This window comes from Salvelinus fontinalis, unplaced genomic scaffold, assembly GCF_029448725.1.
Source record: "Salvelinus fontinalis isolate EN_2023a unplaced genomic scaffold, ASM2944872v1 scaffold_0766, whole genome shotgun sequence".
Classification (NCBI taxonomy): domain Eukaryota; kingdom Metazoa; phylum Chordata; class Actinopteri; order Salmoniformes; family Salmonidae; genus Salvelinus; species Salvelinus fontinalis.
In genome coordinates this window covers 70,792-92,473 of record NW_026600975.1, presented here as the reverse complement: position 1 = coordinate 92,473, position 21,682 = coordinate 70,792, and the positions used below count along the sequence as shown (strand labels likewise).

Genomic DNA, 21,682 nt, shown 5'->3' with positions numbered 1-21,682 from the left:
TTCCAGGTAGTAATGTTACAGGTGTGATTTCCAGGTAGTAATGTTACAGGTGTGATTTCCAGGTAGTAATGTTACAGGTGTGATTTCCAGGTAGAAATGTTACAGGTGTGATTTCCAGGTAGTAATGTTACAGGTGTGATTTCCAGGTAGAAATGTTACAGGTGTGATTTCCAGGTAGTAATGTTACAGGTGTGATGAGCAGGTAGAAATGTTACAGGTGTTATTTCCAGGTAGTAATGTTACAGGTGTGATTAGCAGGTAGTAATGTTACAGGTGTGTTTTCCAGGTAGAAATGTTACAGGTGTGATTTCCAGGTAGAAATGTTACAGGTGTGATTTCCAGGTAGTAATGTTACATGTATGACCTTAACATTATTCTAGTCCTTCAGTCTCTTAACTATTTTCACACGTGGCTTTGATTGGCTGCAACTGTACTGGTTCTCTAAAGGCAGTGACTATTTAAACATCTGGAAACTTTACTGGTTCTCTAAAGGTAGTGACTATTTAAACATGTGGAAACTTTACTGGTTCTCTAAAGGTAGTGACTATTTAAACATGTGGAAACTTTACTGGTTCTCTAAAGGCAGTGACTTTTTAAACATCTGGAAACTTTACTGGTTCTATAAAGGTAGTGACTATTTAAACATGTGGGAACTTTACTGGTTCTCTAAAGGTAGTGACTATTTAAACTTCTGGAAACTTTACTGGTTCTCTAAAGGCAGTGACTTTTTAAACATCTGGAAACTTTACTGGTTCTCTAAAGGTAGTGTTGTGGAAAATCATTTCAAATACAACGCTTATCAGAACTTGTAAATTCAAACATGCTCTTTATTACAACTGTACAGCCAACTGGCATGTCCCCGCGGATCACACCCCGCGGAACACACCCCGCCAGAAGTCCATTTCCTATATTTATACACACATAGTATTATGTCCATCCCCTATGCAAATGAAGTTTCCTTTCTGAAGTCATTCCCCACCATCATCCTTTAGTTCAAGCTTCCTACTTGTTCACGCCCTATAACGCCATCTGCTTTCAATTAGTTTATAATGGTGGCTGTTCTCTTAGGCGCCTATATGTCTAGTCTCATGCACTTAAGGGAATCAGCAGACTATATATCTAGGTGTCAAATTTCCCTAGGCGCCTACGTGTCTCTGGTATGTGTCCTGAGTGGAATTTGTCAGACTATATGTGTCTGTTCTAGCATTAGTGTGTCCAGTTGCCCTTTGTTCTGCTCTCCCCTATCCTTATTGTGTGCAATTGTCTTAGAAGTCTATTTTTAATGTTCAGCTAGCTTATGTTACTACTACAGTAGTGACTATTTAAACATCTGGAAACTTTACTGGTTCTCTAAAGGTAGTGACTATTTAAACATCTGGAAACTTTACTGGTTCTCTAAAGGTAGTGAATATTTAAACATCTGGAAACTTTACTGGTTCTCTAAAGGTAGTGACTTTATAAACATCTGGAAACTTTACTGGTTCTCTAAAGGTAGTGACTATTTAAACATCTGGAAACTTTACTGGTTCTCTAAAGGTAGTGACTATTTAAACATCTGGAAACTTTACTGGTTCTCTAAAGGTAGTGACTATTTAAACATCTGGAAACTTTACTGGTTCTCCAAAGGTAGTGAATATTTAAACATCTGGAAACTTTACTGGTTCTCTAAAGGTAGTGAATATTTAAACATCTGGAAACTTTACTGGTTCTCTAAAGGTAGTGACTTTATAAACATCTGGAAACTTTACTGGTTCTCTAAAGGTAGTGACTATTTAAACATCTGGAAACTTTACTGGTTCTCTAAAGGTAGTGACTATTTAAACATCTGGAAACTTTAGTGGTTCTCTAAAGGTAGTGACTATTTAAACATCTGGAAACTTTAGTGGTTCTCTAAAGGTAGTGACTATTTAAACATCTGGAAACTTTAGTGGTTCTCTAAAGGTAGTGACTATTTAAACATCTGGAAACTTTAGTGGTTCTCTAAAGGTAGTGACTATTTAAACATCTGGAAACTTTAGTGGTTCTCTAAAGGTAGTGACTATTTAAACATCTGGAAACTTTAGTGGTTCTCTAAAGGTAGTGACTATTTAAACATCTGGAAACTTTACTGGTTCTCTAAAGGTAGTGACTATTTAAACATCTGGAAACTTTACTGGTTCTCTAAAGGTAGTGACTATTTAAACATCTGGAAACTTTACTGGTTCTCTAAAGGTAGTGACTATTTAAACATCTGGAAACTTTACTGGTTCTCTAAAGGTAGTGACTATTTAAATGTAATGGGAAAGTTCAGCGAAATATTGTATTCAGATTTGTTTCCTAAACTTCTTTAACTTGTATCTTTTGTGAGGGTGGAGACTTTGCGAACCGGAACTCCCAGTTTCTGACACGTATGGAACCAGAACTTAATCACACAAGATTATAGTTCTGGGTGAATGAGATTAGACTGCTCTAAATAGTGACTGCATCCACACTTTGGTTCTGGTAGAAAAACATTTTAGGATAAAAACATGACTTTACTCAGCATAGAGTCTGTCAGAAGATACACATCCCACTATTACAACAGTGGGACTGTTCTGGAATTACGGTTGCTGAGTTCACATTCATTAATATCCCACAAGGCTTAGCGTCTATGTCTCAACAACTAAAAGAAGTAACACTTACATTTCCCTTGACCAGCAAGTCAAAATATTTAGTATGAGTTCTCAAAGATTTAACATACATTACAGATATGTATACAACTGAATGAAACGGAGGAAGATGTGTACAACTGAATGAAACGGGGGAAGATGTGTACAACTGAATGAACCGGGGGAAGATGTGTCCAACTGAATGAAACGGAGGAAGATGTGTCCAACTGAATGAAACGGAGGAAGATGTTTACAACTGAATGAAACGGAGGAAGATGTGTCCAACTGAATGAAACGGAGGAAGATGTGTCCAACTGAATGAAACGGAGGAAGATGTGTCCAACTGAATGAAACGGAGGAAGATGTGTCCAACTGAATGAAACGGAGGAAGATGTGTCCAACTGAATGAAACGGAGGAAGATGTGTCCAACTGAATGAAACGGAGGAAGATGTGTCCAACTGAATGGACACGTCTACCTTTGACTCATTCCTCTCTGCCTCCTTCTTTCCACTCCTCTCCTCTTTTGACCTCACCCTCTCACCTTCCCCCCTACTCACAAGGCAGGCAATACGCTTGACCTCATCTTTACAAGATGCTGTTCTTCCACTAATCTCATTGCAACTCCCCTCCAAGTCTCCGACCACTACCTTGTATCCTTTTCCCTCTCGCTCTCATCCAACACTTCCCACACTGCCCCTACTCGGATGGTATCGTGCCGTCCCAACCTTCGCTCTCTCTCCCCCGCTACTCTCTCCTCTTCCATCCTATCATCTCTTCCCTCTGCTCAAACCTTCTCCAACCTATCTCCTGATTCTGCCTCCTCAACCCTCCTCTCCTCCCTTTCTGCATCCTTTGACTCTCTATGTCCCCTATCCTCCAGGCCGGCTCGGTCCTCCCCTCCTGCTCCGTGGCTCGACGACTCACTGCGAGCTCACAGAACAGGGCTCCGGGCAGCCGAGCGGAAATGGAGGAAAACTCGCCTCCCTGCGGACCTGGCATCCTTTCACTCCCTCCTCTCTACATTCTCCTCTTCTGTCTCTGCTGCTAAAGCCACTTTCTACCACTCTAAATTCCAAGCATCTGCCTCTAACCCTAGGAAGCTCTTTGCCACCTTCTCCTCCCTCCTGAATCCTCCTCCCCCTCCTCCCCCCTCCTCCCTCTCTGCGGATGACATCGTCAACCATTTTGAAAAGAAGGTCGACGACATCCGATCCTCGTTTGCTAAGTCAAACGACACCGCTGGTTCTGCTCACACTGCCCTACCCTGTGCTTTGACCTCTTTCTCCCCTCTCTCTCCAGATGAAATCTCGCGTCTTGTGACGGCCGGCCGCCCAACAACCTGCCCGCTTGACCCTATCCCCTCCTCTCTTCTCCAGACCATTTCCGGAGACCTTCTCCCTTACCTCACCTCGCTCATCAACTCATCCTTCACCGCTGGCTACGTCCCTTCCGTCTTCAAGAGAGCGAGAGTTGCACCCCTTCTGAAAAAACCTACACTCGATCCCTCCGATGTCAACAACTACAGACCAGTATCCCTTCTTTCTTTTCTCTCCAAAACTCTTGAACGTGCCGTCCTTGGCCAGCTCTCCTGCTATCTCTCTCAGAATGACCTTCTTGATCCAAATCAGTCAGGTTTCAAGACTAGTCATTCAACTGAGACTGCTCTTCTGTGTCACGGAGGCGCTCCGCACTGCTAAAGCTAACTCTCTCTCCTCTGCTCTCATCCTTCTAGACCTATCGGCTGCCTTTGATACTGTGAACCATCAGATCCTCCTCTCCACCCTCTCCGAGCTGGGCATCTCCGGCGCGGCCCACGCTTGGATTGCGTCCTACCTGACAGGTCGCTCCTACCAGGTGGCGATGCGAGAATCTGTCTCAGCACCACGTGCTCTCACCACTGGTGTCCCCCAGGGCTCTGTTCTAGGCCCTCTCCTATTCTCGCTATACACCAAGTCACTTGGCTCTGTCATATCCTCACATGGTCTCTCCTATCATTGCTATGCAGACGACACACAATTAATCTTCTCCTTTCCCCCCTCTGATAACCAGGTGGCGAATCGCATCTCTGCATGTCTGGCAGACATATCAGTGTGGATGACGGATCACCACCTCAAGTTGAACCTCGGCAAGACGGAGCTGCTCTTCCTCCCGGGGAAGGACTGCCCGTTCCATGATCTCGCCATCACGGTTGACAACTCCATTGTGTCCTCCTCCCAGAGTGCTAAGAACCTTGGCGTGATCCTGGACAACACCCTGTCGTTCTCAACTCACATCAAGGCGGTGACCCGTTCCTGTAGGTTCATGCTCTACAACATTCGCAGAGTACGACCCTGCCTCACACAGGAAACGGCGCAGGTCCTAATCCAGGCACTTGTCATCTCCCGTCTGGATTACTGCAACTCGCTGTTGGCTGGGCTCCCTGCCTGTGCTATTAAACCCCTACAACTCATCCAGAACGCCGCAGCACGTCTGGTGTTCAACCTTCCCAAGTTCTCTCACGTCACCCCGCTCCTCCGCTCTCTCCACTGGCTTCCAGTTGAAGCTCGCATCCGCTACAAGACCATGGTGCTTGCCTACGGAGCTGTGAGGGGAACGGCACCTCCCTACCTTCAGGCTCTGATCAGGCCCTACACCCAAACAAGGGCACTGCGTTCATCCACCTCTGGCCGGCTCGCCTCCCTACCGCTGAGGAAGTACAGTTCCCGCTCAGCCCAGTCAAAACTGTTCGCTGCTCTGGCACCCCAATGGTGGAACAAACTCCCTCACGACGCCAGGTCAGCGGAGTCAATCACCACCTTCCGGAGACACCTGAAACCCCACCTCTTTAAGGAATAACTAGGATAGGATAAAGTAATCCTTCTAACCCCCCCCTCCCCCTTAAAAGAGTTAGATGCACTATTGTAAAGTGGTTGTTCCACTGGATATCATAAGGTGAATGCACCAATTTGTAAGTCGCTCTGGATAAGAGCGTCTGCTAAATGACTTAAATGTAAATGTAAATGTGAATGAAACGGAGGAATATGTGTCCAACTGAATGAAACGGAGGAAGATGTGTCCAACTGAATGAAACGGAGGAATATGTGTCCAACTGAATGAAACAGAGGAAGACGTGTCCAACTGAATGAAACGGAGGAAGACGTGTCCAACTGAATGAAACGGAGGAAGACGTGTCCAACTGAATGAAACGGAGGAAGACGTGTCCAACTGAATGAAACGGAGGAAGATGTGTCCAACTGAATGAAACGGAGGAAGATGTGTCCAACTGAATGAAACGGAGGAAGATGTGTCCAACTGAATGAAACGGAGGAAGATGTGTCCAACTGAATGAAACGGAGGAAGATGTGTCCAACTGAATGAAACGGAGGAAGATGTGTCCAACTGATTGAAACGGAGGAAGATGTGTCCAACTGAATGAAACGGAGGAAGATGTGTACAACTGAATGAAACGGAGGAAGATGTGTCCAACTGAATGAAACGGAGGAAGATGTGTACAACTGATTGAAACGGAGGAAGATGTGTACAACTGAATGAAACGGAGGAAGATGTGTACAACTGAATGAAACGGAGGAAGATGTGTCCAACTGAATGAAATAGAGGAAGGTGTGTCCAACTGAACGAAACGGAGGAAGATGTGTCCAACTGAATGAAACGGAGGAAGATGTGTCCAACTGAATGAAACGGAGGAAGATGTTTACAACTGAATGAAACGGAGGATGATGTGTCCAACTGAATGGAACAGTGGAAGATGTGTCCAACTGAATGAAACGGAGGAAGATGTGTCCAACTGAATGAAACGGAGGAAGATGTGTCTAATTGAATGAAGATGATGGCGTAGCAGTCGGACGTGTGTTTTGTCTTGTCCCGTGTAAATAATCGTTTTCCTCGTTTTTTCCGTTTATATTTTAATCTCACTTTCCATCTACGGACTGAATATACTCTCCTGCAACCCCCAAGACCCAATGTGGTACGGATCTGCTATTTTTATACTTTAGAACCGGAACCCCCATCAGAAGCTAGCCAGCTAACTAACTACTAGCTAGTTATCAGTTAGTCACTGCTAGTGGTCTTTACCGTTAACTCGGACACCAGCCAGCCTCAGCTTGGTCAATACATGCCAGTCTGCACAGCGCGATATCAACCCAGAGAATATCGGACTGCTTTTTCTCTACCAAATCTCCAGATTACTACCGCAAGCTCTGGACCTTTACACCGGATCAGATAGCTAGCTGCAATCTGAGTGGCTACTCCTGGCTAACGTCTCTGTCCCGAAGCAAGCAACAGTTAGCCTTGAGCTAGCCTCGAGCTAGGCCAATCTCCCGGCTAGCCGAAGAGGTCCTCCGGCTAATTCTTGTGCTACAATACATATTTTGCCAATTGGCCTGGACCTTTTTTTGCCGACACAGAGCCCTGCCAATCCATCACAACTGGTCTAAATCAGCTACAAGCTAATTTAGCCATTTTTTGCCGCTGCTAGCAGCTTTTACCTTCTGCACAGACACCAGCCCTGTTATTAGCCTGGATATTACTCACCAATTTACCAGCATCGGACTGTCTCTCGACAACAACGCCGGATTCCTGCCGTAATCCCTGAGCCACTACTTCTGATCCTCACAGCTAGCTTGCAACTAGCGCAGCTAGCGCCACTGCCACGAAGCTAGCACCAGTTAGCAAACACAATTCTACAATTTCACAACCTCTCTTTCGCCATCGCCATCCGGCTTGGATTCTCTGTCGACACGACCACGTCTGGTCTGCAGACGAATACCCCACCCGCTGTGCCCTCAACCGGCCTCCGTCTGAGCAGACCCCCTCCGTCTGAGCAGACCAACCCCCGGGCTACTAACTTTAAACGCCGCGTGCTAGCTTAGTGGAGGCCTCCCTGCTCCATCTACGGCTGCCCCCTGGACACTATGATCACTTGGCTACATAGCTGATGCCTGCTTGACTGTCCATTAATTCACGGTACTCCATTCTGTTTATTTGTGTTTTATCTGTCGGCTCTGTGCTTTAACTCAGGATCTGTGTGTAGTTAATCCGACCCTCTCTGCCTAGTCGTCGCCATTTTTACCTGTTGTTGCTGTGTTAGACTAGCACCCTGTTATTGCTGCTGTTATCTTACCTGTTGTTTTAGCTAGCTCTCCCAATCAAGACCTGCAATCACTTTATGCCTTATTGTATGTCTCTCTCAAATATCAATATGCCTTGCATACTGTTGTTCAGGCTAGTTATCATTATCATTGTTTTGGTTTGCAATGGACCCCGTAGTTCCACTCTCCGTACCTCTGATACCTCCTTTGTCCCACCCCCCACACATGCGGTGACCTCACCCATTGAGACCAGCATGTCCAGAGATACAACCTCTCTTATCATCACCCAGTGCCTGGGCTTGCCTCCGCTGTACCCGTGCCCCACCATACCCCTGTCTGCACATTATGCCCAGAATCTATTCTACCACGCCCATAAATCTGCTCCTTTTATTCTTTGTCCCCAACGCTCTAGGCGACCAGTTTTGATAGCCTTTAGCCGCACCCTCATCCTACTACTCCTCTGTTCCTCGGGTGATGTGGAGGTAAACCCAGGCCCTGCATGTCCCCAGTCACCCTCATTTGTTGACTTCTGTGATCGAAAAAGCCTTGGCCTCATGCATGTCAACATCAGAAGCCTCCTCCCTAAGTTTGCCTTACTCACCGCTTTAGCACACTCTGCCAACCCTGATGTCCTTGCCGTGTCCGAATCCTGGCTTAGGAAGGCCACCAAAAATTCTGGGATTTCCATACCCAACTATAACACTTTCCGTCAAGATAGAACTGCCAAAGGGGGAGGAGTTGCAATCTACTGCAGAGATAGCCTGCAAAGTTCTGTCATACTTTCCAGGTCTATGCCCAAACAGTTCGAACTTCTAATTTTAAAAATTAATCTCTCCAGAAATAAGTCTCTCACTGTTGCCGCCTGCTACCGACCCCCCTCAGCTCCCAGCTGTGCCCTGGACACCATCTGTGAATTGATCGCTCCCCATCTAGCTTCAGAGTTTGTTCTGTTAGGTGACCTAAACTGGGATATGCTTAACACCCCGGCAGTCCTACAATCCAAGCTTGATGCCCTCAATCTCACACAAATCATCAAGGAACCCACCAGGTACAACCCTAAATCCGTAAACATGGGCACCCTAATAAACATTATCCTGACCAACCTGCCCTCCAAATACACCTCTGCTGTCTTCAATCAAGATCTCAGCGATCACTGCCTCATTGCCTGTATCCGCCACGGGTCCGCGGTCAAACGACCACCCCTCATCACTGTCAAACGCTCCCTAAAACACTTCTGCGAGCAGGCCTTTCTAATCGACCTGGCCCGGGTACCCTGGAAGGATATTGACCTCATCCCGTCAGTTGAGGATGCCTGGTCATTCTTTAAAAGTTACTTCCTCACCATATTAGACAAGCATGCTCCGTTCAAAAAATGCAGAACCAAGAACAGATATAGCCCTTGGTTCACTCCAGACCTGACTGCCCTCGACCAGCACAAAAACATCCTGTGGCGAACTGCAATAGCATCGAAGAGCCCCCGCGATATGCAACTGTTCAGGGAAGTCAGGAACCAATACACACAGTCAGTCAGGAAAGCAAAGGCCAGCTTTTTCAAGCAGAAATTTGCATCCTGTAGCTCTAACTCCAAAAAGTTCTGGGATACTGTAAAGTCCATGGAAAACAAGAGCACCTCCTCCCAGCTGCCAACTGCACTGAGGCTAGGTAACACGGTCACCACTGATAAGTCCGTGATAATCGAAAACTTCAACAAACATTTCTCAATGGCTGGCCATGCCTTCCTCCTGGCGACTCCAACCTTGGCCAACAGCCCCGCCCCCCCCGCTGCTACTCGCCCAAGCCTCCCCAGCTTCTCCTTTACCCATATCCAGATAGCAGATGTTCTGAAAGAGCTGGAAAACCTGGACCCATACAAATCAGCTGGGCTTGACAATCTGGACCCCCTATTTCTGAAACTGTCCGCCGCCATTGTCGCACCCCCTATTACCAGCCTGTTCAACCTCTCCTTCGTATCATCTGAGATCCCCAAGGATTGGAAAGCTGCCGCGGTCATCCCCCTCTTCAAAGGGGGAGACACCCTGGACCCAAACTGTTACAGACCTATATCCATCCTGCCCTGCCTATCTAAGGTCTTCGAAAGCCAAGTCAACAAACAGATCACTGACCATCTCGAATCCCACCGTACCTTCTCCGCTGTGCAATCCGGTTTCCGAGCCGGTCACGGGTGCACCTCAGCCACGCTCAAGGTACTAAACGATATCATAACCGCCATCGATAAAAGACATTACTGTGCAGCCGTCTTCATCGACCTGGCCAAGGCTTTCGACTCTGTCAATCACCATATTCTTATCGGCAGACTCAGTAGCCTCGGTTTTTCTAATGACTGCCTTGCCTGGTTCACCAACTACTTTGCAGACAGAGTTCAGTGTGTCAAATCGGAGGGCATGTTGTCCGGTCCTCTGGCAGTCTCTATGGGGGTACCACAGGGTTCAATTCTCGGGCCGACTCTTTTCTCTGTATACATCAATGATGTTGCTCTTGCTGCGGGCGATTCCCTGATCCACCTCTACGCAGACGACACCATTCTATATACTTCCGGCCCTTCCTTGGACACTGTGCTATCTAACCTCCAAACGAGCTTCAATGCCATACAACACTCCTTCCGTGGCCTCCAACTGCTCTTAAACGCTAGTAAAACCAAATGCATGCTTTTCAACCGTTCGCTGCCTGCACCCGCACGCCCGACTAGCATCACCACCCTGGACGGTTCCGACCTAGAATATGTGGACATCTATAAGTACCTAGGTGTCTGGCTAGACTGCAAACTCTCCTTCCAGACTCATATCAAACATCTCCAATCCAAAATCAAATCAAGAATCGGCTTTCTATTCCGCAACAAAGCCTCCTTCACTCACGCCGCCAAACTTACCCTAGTAAAACTGACTATCCTACCGATCCTCGACTTCGGCGATGTCATCTACAAAATAGCTTCCAATACTCTACTCAGCAAACTGGATGCAGTTTATCACAGTGCCATTCGTTTTGTTACTAAAGCACCTTATACGACCCACCACTGCGACCTGTATGCCCTAGTCGGCTGGCCCTCGCTACATGTTCGTCGTCAGACCCACTGGCTCCAGGTCATCTACAAGGCTATGCTAGGTAAAGTGCCGCCTTATCTCAGTTCACTGGTCACGATGGCTACACCCACCCGCAGCACGCGCTCCAGCAGGTGTATCTCACTGATCATCCCTAAAGCCAAAACCTCATTTGGACGCCTTTCCTTCCAGTTCTCTGCTGCCTGCGACTGGAACGAATTGCAAAAATCTCTGAAGTTGGAGACTTTTATCTCCCTCAACAACTTTAAAAATCTGCTATCCGAGCAGCTAACCGATCGCTGCAGCTGTACATAGTCCATCTGTAAACTACCCACCCAATTTACCTACCTCACCCCCCATACTGCTTTTATTTATTTACTTTTCTGCTCTTTTGCACACCAGTATCTCTTCTTGCACATGATCATCTGATGATTTATCACTCCAGTGTTAATCTGCTAAATTGTAATTATTCGATTTATTGCCTACCTCATGCCTTTTGCACACATTGTATATAGATTCTCTTTTTTTCTACCATGTTATTGACTTGTTTATTGTTTACTCCATGTGTAACTCTGTGTTGTCTGTTCACACTGCTATGCTTTATCTTGGCCAGGTCGCAGTTGCAAATGAGAACTTGTTCTCAACTAGCCTACCTGGTTAAATAAAGGTGAAATAAAAAAAATAAAAAATTAAAATGGAGGAAGATGTGTCCAACTGAATGAAATGGAGGCAATCAAATGTCAATCAACTTTCCACCTCTGATTTAGCCTCTAACACACTTCCTGTAAACCAAGGCATATAATGGATGTTTCATTTACTGGTGTTGTTGGGGGACATATTTCCAGTAACTGAAGTAGTTCACAGTAAGAGTTGACACAAGGCTGTGTATGTAGAGTTAGAAAATGTGGTTCCTAACAACACTGTGGTCAGAGCAGCACTGGACTGATTAACACCTCAGACTCAGCAGCTGTAGATTCTTCAGTTGAGGCCTTTTCTCAGTAAGAGTAGAGGAGACTGGGGAACAGACTAACACTTTTAGACTTTAGTTTATTATGAAAATATTATTTAAGTTGGAGGAATCATATTTTTATACTAACAACATATCTCAGCTACCATTACACACTAAGTATGCTCCTTGGACATACTACCAGTCATTTACAATTCAACCAAGTGGAAAGGAATTAAATGTTACAATTGACCTAGTAGACGAATGTTCCACAGGTTAATACTTTAAAAAAGGAGAGGCGGCAAGTAAATTTACATTAGGGCCTCTAACACCTTTTTAAACAAAACCTCTTGGTCATGTAGAGACACTAACCAACCATTATCACATTGAATAAGAGCTTTCTACCTGGTTTCTAATTGGACTTATTTATCTGTTACAACTGACCCTGTGTTACTTTGTTCCCCAGTCTACCTTACCTTCATGGAAAATATTTAAAATGACTGCTTCACTTAAGACAAACAAAATGTTACTTCAATCACCATAAAAATGTTAAACAGCTGAAGCAGGTCACACTATTTTACTTCTTGTAAAATTACCTTTGTAGTTGTGATTTAAAGATGTGGACGTTTATTTGCTAACTGTTTACATAAAGTGTTGCCTTTAATGTTGGCTTGTATGACGTATGATATACTATCAATCAATTTCTTATTTCATGAAACTACAGGAATCCTTTGTTTATATTATATTTGTTTAACATGCGTGTGGGGAGGAGTTCCCCTTTCTGTCCAATGAGGTCATTTCTGGACAATATTTCAGCAAGTAAAATGATGGTTCTACTTTAGAATGTGGAACACACAGCCAATAGGGAGGTTTGATTGTTACACATGATAAATAGTCACACCTGTTCCACATGCAGAGGAGTTTATCCAACCCTCCTTGTCCAGTCTTGACCACTAATTATACCAGACAGGACTCATCTTCATAGAGAGGAGTTTATCCAACCCTCCTTGTCCAGTCTTGACCACTAAGTATACCAGACAGGACTCATCTTCATACAGAGGAGTTTATCCAACCCTCCTTGTCCAGTCTTGACCACTAAGTATACCAGACAGGACTCATCTTCATAGAGAGGAGTTTATCCAACCCTCCTTGTCCAGTCTTGACCACTAATTATACCAGACAGGACTCATCTTCATAGAGAGGAGTTTATCCAATCCTCCTTGTCCAGTCTTGACTACTAATTATACCAGACAGGACTCATCTTCATACAGAGGAGTTTATCCAACCCTCCTTGTCCAGTCTTGACCACTAATTATACCAGACAGGACTCATCTTCATACAGAGGAGTTTATCCAACCCTCCTTGTCCTGTCTTGACCACTAATTATACCAGACAGGACTCATCTTCACACAGAGGAGTTTATCCAACCCTCCTTGTCCTGTCTTGACCACTAATTATACCAGACAGGACTCATCTTCATACAGAGGAGTTTATCCAACCCTCCTTGTCCTGTCTTGACCACTAATTATACCAGACAGGACTCATCTTCATAGAGAGGAGTTTATCCAACCCTCCTTGTCCAGTCTTGACCACTAATTATACCAGACAGGACTCATCTTCATAGAGAGGAGTTTATCCAACCCTCCTGGTCCAGTCTTGACCACTAATTATACCAGACAGGACTCATCTTCATACAGAGGAGTTTATCCAACCCTCCTTGTCCAGTCTTGACCACTAATTATACCAGACAGGACTAACTCTAGGCCAGTTCCTCTGTTTACTTCAGACACATCTTCTTCCACATATCATCACAGAAAAGTTAGTCAGTTAGATAATGTTTACCCAGTGGCATCCTGAGGTATTAATAGATCATGAGAAAAGAAAATATTAAAATTACAATTTCTAAGCTTCTCATTTATTATGTAAAAACTCACCCCAGCACATTCTGAGGCAGGAAGGACATCACCCTCTTCTGGTCTTCACCCCACCAGGGAAAGGACAGTGATGAACTGTGAGCTCTGTAGGAGGCTCCTGGTAAACAGCATCCGGTCAATCCACTGCTGCTTCTTGTTGAGAGATGCCCGCCGGCTCTCTGGAATCACCAGCTGCATTTAAGGGAGAGAGAGAGAGAGGCAGGAAGGACATCACCCTCTTCTGGTCTTCACCCCACTGGGGCAAGTTCAGAAGCCTGGGGTGGATACAAGGGGGTCTGGGGTAGATCACCAGGGACAGGGGCCGAACGTGAGGCAGGAGGGAGCGCTGGAGGTACCTGTATGTCCAAGGGTTCATACCTAATACATACAGAGAATACATAAGTGACAGATACAGTACTAAGCATTCTCAGCACCATGACAGCAGATCTACAGCATGAAAGGTACGTGACAGATACTAGATTTAGTTGTGTAACTAAAGGACAAAGAATGCATAGGCCTTTATGACAGATACAGGAAGGAGTGTCATAATGGAAGGGGTTTCATCTGTAAAAAGTCCACACTGCATTTATGGAAAGCTGTGTACCATTCAATACATGGACAAATAGTAAGATTAACACAATGCATATCTTCCATTATTGTAAAGTATTCATGCTTGCAGAATGCCAAGGGAATTCAATAGCCTACCTAACATTGCAATACATTGCAGACCCATATTCATGCAGTGGTGGGCCGTCAGGGCCTGCAAGGCCTTCTCTGCTGGCCTAAACATCATCAGAATATAATTTTTTTTTAAATATATTTTCCCACAAATATGTATTAAATTATTCCCCAGAGTAAGAGTTATACTCTTCATTTCATAGCTTTCCTCTTGGTTGCACTGCTTCCAGCCCCAGGTTGAGATTTGGAGGGCTGGTCTTTACGTTAGATCTTTTATCCAATCATATTCAGCCATCATGTGTTGCCAGGGGTCTAAAATCTGCCCTCAGGCCTTCAGAATCAACAGTGCGGGCGCTTGTAGCTTAAAGTGAATGGAAATTAAAATTTTGTGTCAACCAATCAGCTTTAGAGTTGGCTATTGTACGCCTGCTGGCTGGCTCCAGTGTTACACAGGAGCCAGCTAGCAGGCGTAGGGCGTCCACGTCTTTTGATTGGATTACCAATATTGAGAGGCAGGTCCTATGGGCAGGTCTATGCAGATCTAGGAAACTAAATTTGATAAACGAATTAATTCGCGTTCTACTGTTTTTTGAACCCACAATGGCGGAAGGAGGAGAAGATATCGATTTGGTCGAGGATATAATTATAACGCCATTCTCAAGACGAACTTTTCAAGAAAAGTTAGACATTGTAAGGAGAGGTCGCCCGACGCCACAAAGCCTGTCACAGGCGGGAAAGGGGTTCGTTCGTTCGCCACTTTCAAAGTTTCAACTATGAGCGCTGTCAATGGCTCACAGGCTCCGAGAAGCACTGCAAACTGTACTGCTGGGAATGCCTATTATTTGCAAGTGATCGATTTGGTGTTTGGAGCCACACTGGCTTTGCAAACTTGAGTTGTCTAACCAAGGCAGCAACGAGACACCAAAGTACGGCTGGGCACTTACAAGCAATGGTGCTTTTGAAAACGTTTGGGGACACCAGAGTGGAGCTACAGCTCTCACTCGTCCTGCGTTATGTGACGGACACGGGAGTCAAGGAGCGATTTATCCGGTTTGAAGATGTGACAAGCGGCAAGCGAGCTGATGACATTGCCGCTCTTATTTTCCGTTTCTTGGAGGAAAATGAATGTAGTCTGGATAAAGTTGTGGCACAGTGTTTTGATGGCGCAGCAGTCATGGCATCTGGACTCAATGGGGTGCAGGCTAAAGTTAAGGAGAGGGCACCGATGGCCTTATTCATTCACTGCTATGCACATCGACTAAATTTAGTACTGACTCAAGGAGCCTCAAAGCTTAAAGAATGCAAGGTCTTCTTTGCCAACCTCAATGGCCTTGCAGCATTTTTCTCACGATCCCCTAAGCGCACGCAACTGTCTAATAATCAGTCTTTGGTGAGTAGGCATACAATGCATGTTATTTTTTATTAAATGTGTATGTATGTTTCGCATTTTATTTCGTTAATATTAAATAGCCTATATATTAACAAAATAAAATGGCAAATAGCCTATGTTGCAAATTATTTGTTTTCTTTTATTTTCAGTGAATAGTTATGTGTCTTTATCATCACGGTGAAACTGCTTTGGGTGCGACAATGCGCTGTTTAGTGAACACACTGTATTTATTTTTTGGGGGACTTAAAGCTCAAAGTTTGTGGACCAGAAATGGATAGAAGAAGAATATTAATATAACTCTGTTGCACTCAACTATGTTCTTGCCTATTAGTTGAACTGTACTGTATTGTACTCTTCCCCTGCAATTCTCTGAAAAAAATGTCAATTTCAAGGTGACGCAACGCCTGGTTAAACTGCGTTTCTGTCTAAATGTATAGTGTCTAGAGCCATGGCATCATAATGATGGTAATAAGAGGTGGATTAATTCGGGTGGGACTTTGTAGGACCTCACTGAAGGCCCAGGCGCCAGGCCCACGGCACGCTACTGTATTCATGTGTAGATTGAAATGCAAGGCAAATATCCCGATTATCACACCATTAAACTAGATAACATAATACATGTATTTGCTAATCCATGACTGATACATGTTGAATAAAACTGTTATACACTGGAACCGAAAATAAACTACTGTACAGTAGCATGCTAAAGTTACTGTACTGTAGCCTGCATCACGTAAACACTATTTCACAACTTCACAGACGTCTTACACCATACAACAAAGCACGAATTTAAGCGATAGTATGCATTAAAATAGCTACGATTGTAAAAATACTATTGAAAATGCAGACAAGTGGCCGCTGATTGTACCGGTAGTTACCGATACCAAACCAATACTACGGGTTTCATAGGTAGATGACTGCAGAGATAGAACTGTATAATGTTTTCAATTCACTTTTCCGTTCTTCTTACAACTTCACAGATGTAGCAATAAGATTACAATCCATTTCATCCAACCTTATTAAAGATACTTCCTCTGTAACTCTCCGTTTGATGTAAACAATGATCCGATGAGGGAAAAGTTTCATGGCCGCCGTTTGCTTTTGGGGCGGAGCTAAGGTCAAAGGGCGAATATGATTGGACCACACGTGGTTTGATACGGTTCTTTGCGACTGTCTCGCATTGCCATTGGTGGATTATCGCTAGTTGAGACTGGCTCGACATCCGGTTGGCCCTAATCAGGAAAATAATGCGCAAAAGATTATAGCAAATTCGTGAGGCATCCTTATTTTGTCCCTCCCCTGGTTTTTTTAGACCTAAAACTTAGTTTACTGTGGTGGAGAAAACAGGGACTTCAGTGGATGTCCGCTGCCCTATAGTTATCGTTGTCGATTGGGACACAGTGTGTGACTTGATTTAGGTTTAGTTCAGCCGTCCTGTTCCACTTATCCAACATGACACTATAGGGCAGCGAACATCCACAGAAGTCCCTGTTTTGAAGGCCTCGTCGATGTATCCTTCACCGGGGAGGCTATCCCATAACACCTTGCGACAAGTAGCGGAAATAATAAAAATAATTTTAAAAATGTCTGAATTAATGGCGGACAAAGTCCCCGGGTGGGAGAAAATGTTCCAGAGGAATAGCGAATAACTTTGTGAAATGTACCTGTATTTATTCACCAAATTGTTTAAAAGCTCAACAAATTACTTTCATGTGAATTTTCTATTCAAATGTTGAGTCAGTGCTTTTTATCAGCCCGCTAGCCAAGCTAAGTTGGCATCGGATCCAAAAACTAGTTAGCAGGCGATCTCTTCCTGCATATCAGCTGTTAAGAGATGGACTAAACTAACCAAGTATAAAGTCAGCAATGTGGCAATTGTGAAGACCCAGACATTTTTTAACCCTGAATTGAGGAACTTGCTGGTCAGCTAATGACAAATGTAGCAAATCTATAAACATAATTCAGAGACTAAAGATGGCAACTGATGTGTTCATTTCCCACCTCTTCATCTCACATGTGATTTAAAAACGTTGGAAATGCAGCTAACCAGCTGTACTCTGTTCAATCTAGGCATGTTAGCCAGCCAAGTTATTTGTACATTCTTACATGATCAGCTCTTACAGATGGTGATATAGTTGTTTCATCTTACCGCCCAAAGGCATTGCATGCAGCCGTCTATATTCGTATTCCCCGTGGACCGGTTCATACGTGAAAACATTCTGCTGCAAGGCGTCGATTTTCTACAGAACTCGATTTAATGTCGAAGGCGGATAAAAACGGAAAGATATGCCTACTTTATGAAACACCATTTTCCACCACCACGAGTGTATAGCTGATTACATACAATGCCTACAATTTGATCAAGCCTATGAATATGCAAAACTGTTTACAAAACCATTGCACATTAATAAAGGTAGTTGGAGGTTCTCAGCAACTTGAACCAACACTGAAATTTGAGCAGTGAGGTTAATTCCCCCCTTATGTTTCTGTTCTCCTCAGGTTGAAGCACATCCCTCCCCATCACCCAGACAGATGTAAAGAAGTTGGGAACCTCCGGTCCAACAGGAACATCACCCTCTCCCAGGAGTTAGTTAGGAGTTTATTCAGCAGCATCACTGTGGTTAGATGGAAGTAGATCCACACATTGTTCTCTAACATGCAGAATTGTCAGCTCATTATAACTCATAAAGCTCATTGTAAAATACAGATGTGGGTGATTTCTGTCCCAGGGTACTGCACTGTGTACACGTTTTCTTTCCTGCCAGCGTCCCCACAGGAAAGATCCTTCAACTGAGGCAGATGGTGTAAAATGGAGAGTCAGAGAAGCTCTTGTGAAGAACTGTAAGAATGCTAACGACCAGACAACAGTCTATGGTGACTGGAGCAGTTCTCAACAACATCAACAACGATCTGAACAACAGAGTCCCAGATCTCCTGTGGACAGCCTGAATAACATGCTGAACCATCATTATGGTGGGGGTGTCCAGTCCACCCCTAACCCTACCACTACCCCCTAACCCTACCACTACCCCCTACTCCCTACCACTAACCCCTAACCCTACCACTACCCCCTAACCCCTACCACTACCCCCTAACCCCTAACCCTACCACTAACCCCTACCACTACCCCCTACTCCCTACCACTAACCCCTACTCCCTACCACTAACCCCTAACCCTACCACTACCCCCTAACCCTACCACTAACCCCTAACCCTACCACTAACCCTACCACTACCCCCTACTCCCTACCACTACCCCCTAACCCTACCACTAACCCCTAACCCTACCACTAACCCTACCACTAACCCCTAACCCTACCACTAACCCCTAACCCTACCACTAACCCCTACCACTAACCCCTAACCCTACCACTAACCCCTAACCCTACCACTAACCCCTAACCCTACCCCTAACCCCTACTCCCTACCACTAACCCCTAACCCTACCACTAACCCCTAACCCTACCCCTAACCCTACCACTAACCCTACCCCTAACCCTACCACTAACCCCTAACCCTACCACTACCCCCTAACCCTACCACTAACCCCTAACCCTACCACTAACCTCTAACCCTACCACTACCCCCTAACCCTACCACTAACCCCTACTCCCTACCACTAACCCCTAACCCTACCCCTAACCCCTACTCCCTACCACTAACCCCTAACCCTACCACTAACCCCTAACCCTACCCCTAACCCTACCACTAACCCTACCCCTAACCCCTACTCCCTACCACTAACCCCTAACCCTACCACTAACCCCTAACCCTACCACTAACCCCTAACCCTACCACTAACCCCTAACCCTACCACTAACCCCTAACCCTACCACTAACCCCTACTCCCTACCACTACCCCCTAACCCTACCACTACCCCCTAACCCTACCACTAACCCCTAACCCTACCACTAACCCCTACTCCCTACCACTACCCCCTAACCCTACCACTAACCCCTACTCCCTACCACTAACCCCTAACCCTACCACTAACCCCTACTCCCTACCACTAACACCTAACCCTACCACTAACCCCTAACCCTACCACTAACCCCTAACCCTACCACTACCCCCTAACCCTACCACTAACCCCTACTCCCTACCACTAACCCCTACTCCCTACCACTACCCCCTAACCCTACCACTAACCCCTACTCCCTACCACTACCCCCTAACCCTACCACTAACCCCTAACCCTACCACTAACCCCTAACCCTACCACTAACCCCTAACCCTACCACTACCCCCTAACCCTACCACTACCCCCTAACCCTACCACTAACCCATAACCCCCCAGATCAGTGTCCAAAAGGGGATATTCCGAGAGCGCTTCTCCTCAAGGATCGGGTGGTACGTGATCATTGTGTCTATGATGATGACTGTGTCTCTGTTGGGGTCAAAGGTTATTACCTACCTGTTGTATTTGTTTCTGTGCTGGTGATGATGATGTAGTGACATAACCACCAGGAACCTGTGACATCATCAGGTCAAGCAGGTAATAATGGACCTGGTTTAGTCTGACCTGAGTTTCACGCTGTGATCAACATTCACTATTAATGACAATACTTTCTGAACTATCAGCACAGTAGACTAATGTACTACCCTGTTTAATGTAGACTACTGACCTGACCTGCTTTAGTAGACTACTGACCTGACCTGCTTTAGTAGACTACTGACCTGACCTGCTGTAGTAGACTACTGACCTGACCTGCTTTAGTAGACTACTGACCTGACCTGCTTTAATAGACTACTGACCTGACCTGCTGTAGTAGACTACTGACCTGACCTGCTTTAGTAGACTACTGACCTGCTTTAGTAGACTACTGACCTGCTTTAGTAGACTACTGACCTGCTTTAGTAGACTACTGACCTGACCTGCTCTAGTAGACTTCTGACCTGCTTTAATAGACTACTGACCTGACCTGCTGTAGTAGACAGCTGTATTAGTTGTAAACAAACATTGTATACCCTCAAAACATGGTTAAAACTATAATTTTGATATCATGGATTGTCAGTCATTGCATCAGAAGCTCTGTCTATGAATTTGAGAGTGTTTACATTTCTCCAGCCCTTATCCCTCAGCTGTTAACCCAAACAGTGACGGGGTGAGACAATGTGTTATTGTTTGAGCTGCATATTGCCCCTGTATACTGTAGGTAGTCTAGAGGTTAGAACGTTGTGACAGTAACTGATAGGTTGCTTGTTCTAGTCCCTGAGAAGGCAAGGTGGAAACATCTGCCGTTCTGCCCTTGAGCAAGGCATTTAACCCCCAACAACAGTTACTGTTCCCTGGGTGCCGTGGATGTTGATTAAGGCCGTCCCCCCCCCACCTCTCTGATTCAGAGGGCTTGGGTTAGATGCAGAAAACACATTTGGGGTGAATTCCTTCAACTGACTAGCTTTCCCTTGTTCCCCTTATCGGTATGTCAGGTTCTGTTTGTTTTATCACTGTAACCATAGAGATCCTACTTTATTTTCTAAATGTAATCAATCTTCTTCTTGGAAGGAATAAAATATCTGTAATGAAGCATTTGAAAGTCTGGTGTTTTGTACGTATGGCTTGTAAATGTAGCCAAGTGATTCCCATATGAGACAATTCAACATTGGTGCAATTGTATTTGAGCTAAAAATAGTGATTATTGAAAGCCCTCTTTTAGTTGTCAGCTATTCCAAAGATGGTTTAGTATTGTTTTGTACGGTGTTTATTAAGAGCAAGGTAATGTTGATTAGTTAGTCTTTACTTCAGCGTAACTCTGTAGTTCGCATACAGCTCCATTCAGCGCGTAGTAAGTCATGCCTAACTTGGCTCACTAGTACTATATAGTATCACACTCAGATACACAGAACAGCAGCGCCATCTAGTGGCGACATCTCGCAACAAGTATGAAGATGCATAGAAACTGTCCAATAGAAATCCCCGATCACACTTCTAGGCGATGTCATGGCAACGTTGGCTAGCTAAGTTAATGCGCAGAAAACAACA

General features: G+C 45.0%; 1 protein-coding gene across 1 annotated transcript; it reads left to right on the top strand.

The window, feature by feature from the left end:
• The first annotated feature begins 3,795 nt into the window (after window positions 1-3,795).
• Window positions 3,796-12,212, top strand: LOC129847300 (uncharacterized). Its single transcript, XM_055915051.1, has 3 exons — window positions 3,796-4,482; window positions 4,678-4,945; window positions 12,184-12,212. Exons 1-3 carry the CDS (start codon window positions 4,138-4,140, stop codon window positions 12,210-12,212), a joined length of 642 nt encoding a protein of 213 aa, XP_055771026.1. The 5' UTR covers window positions 3,796-4,137.
• The last annotated feature ends 9,470 nt before the right edge of the window (window positions 12,213-21,682 follow it).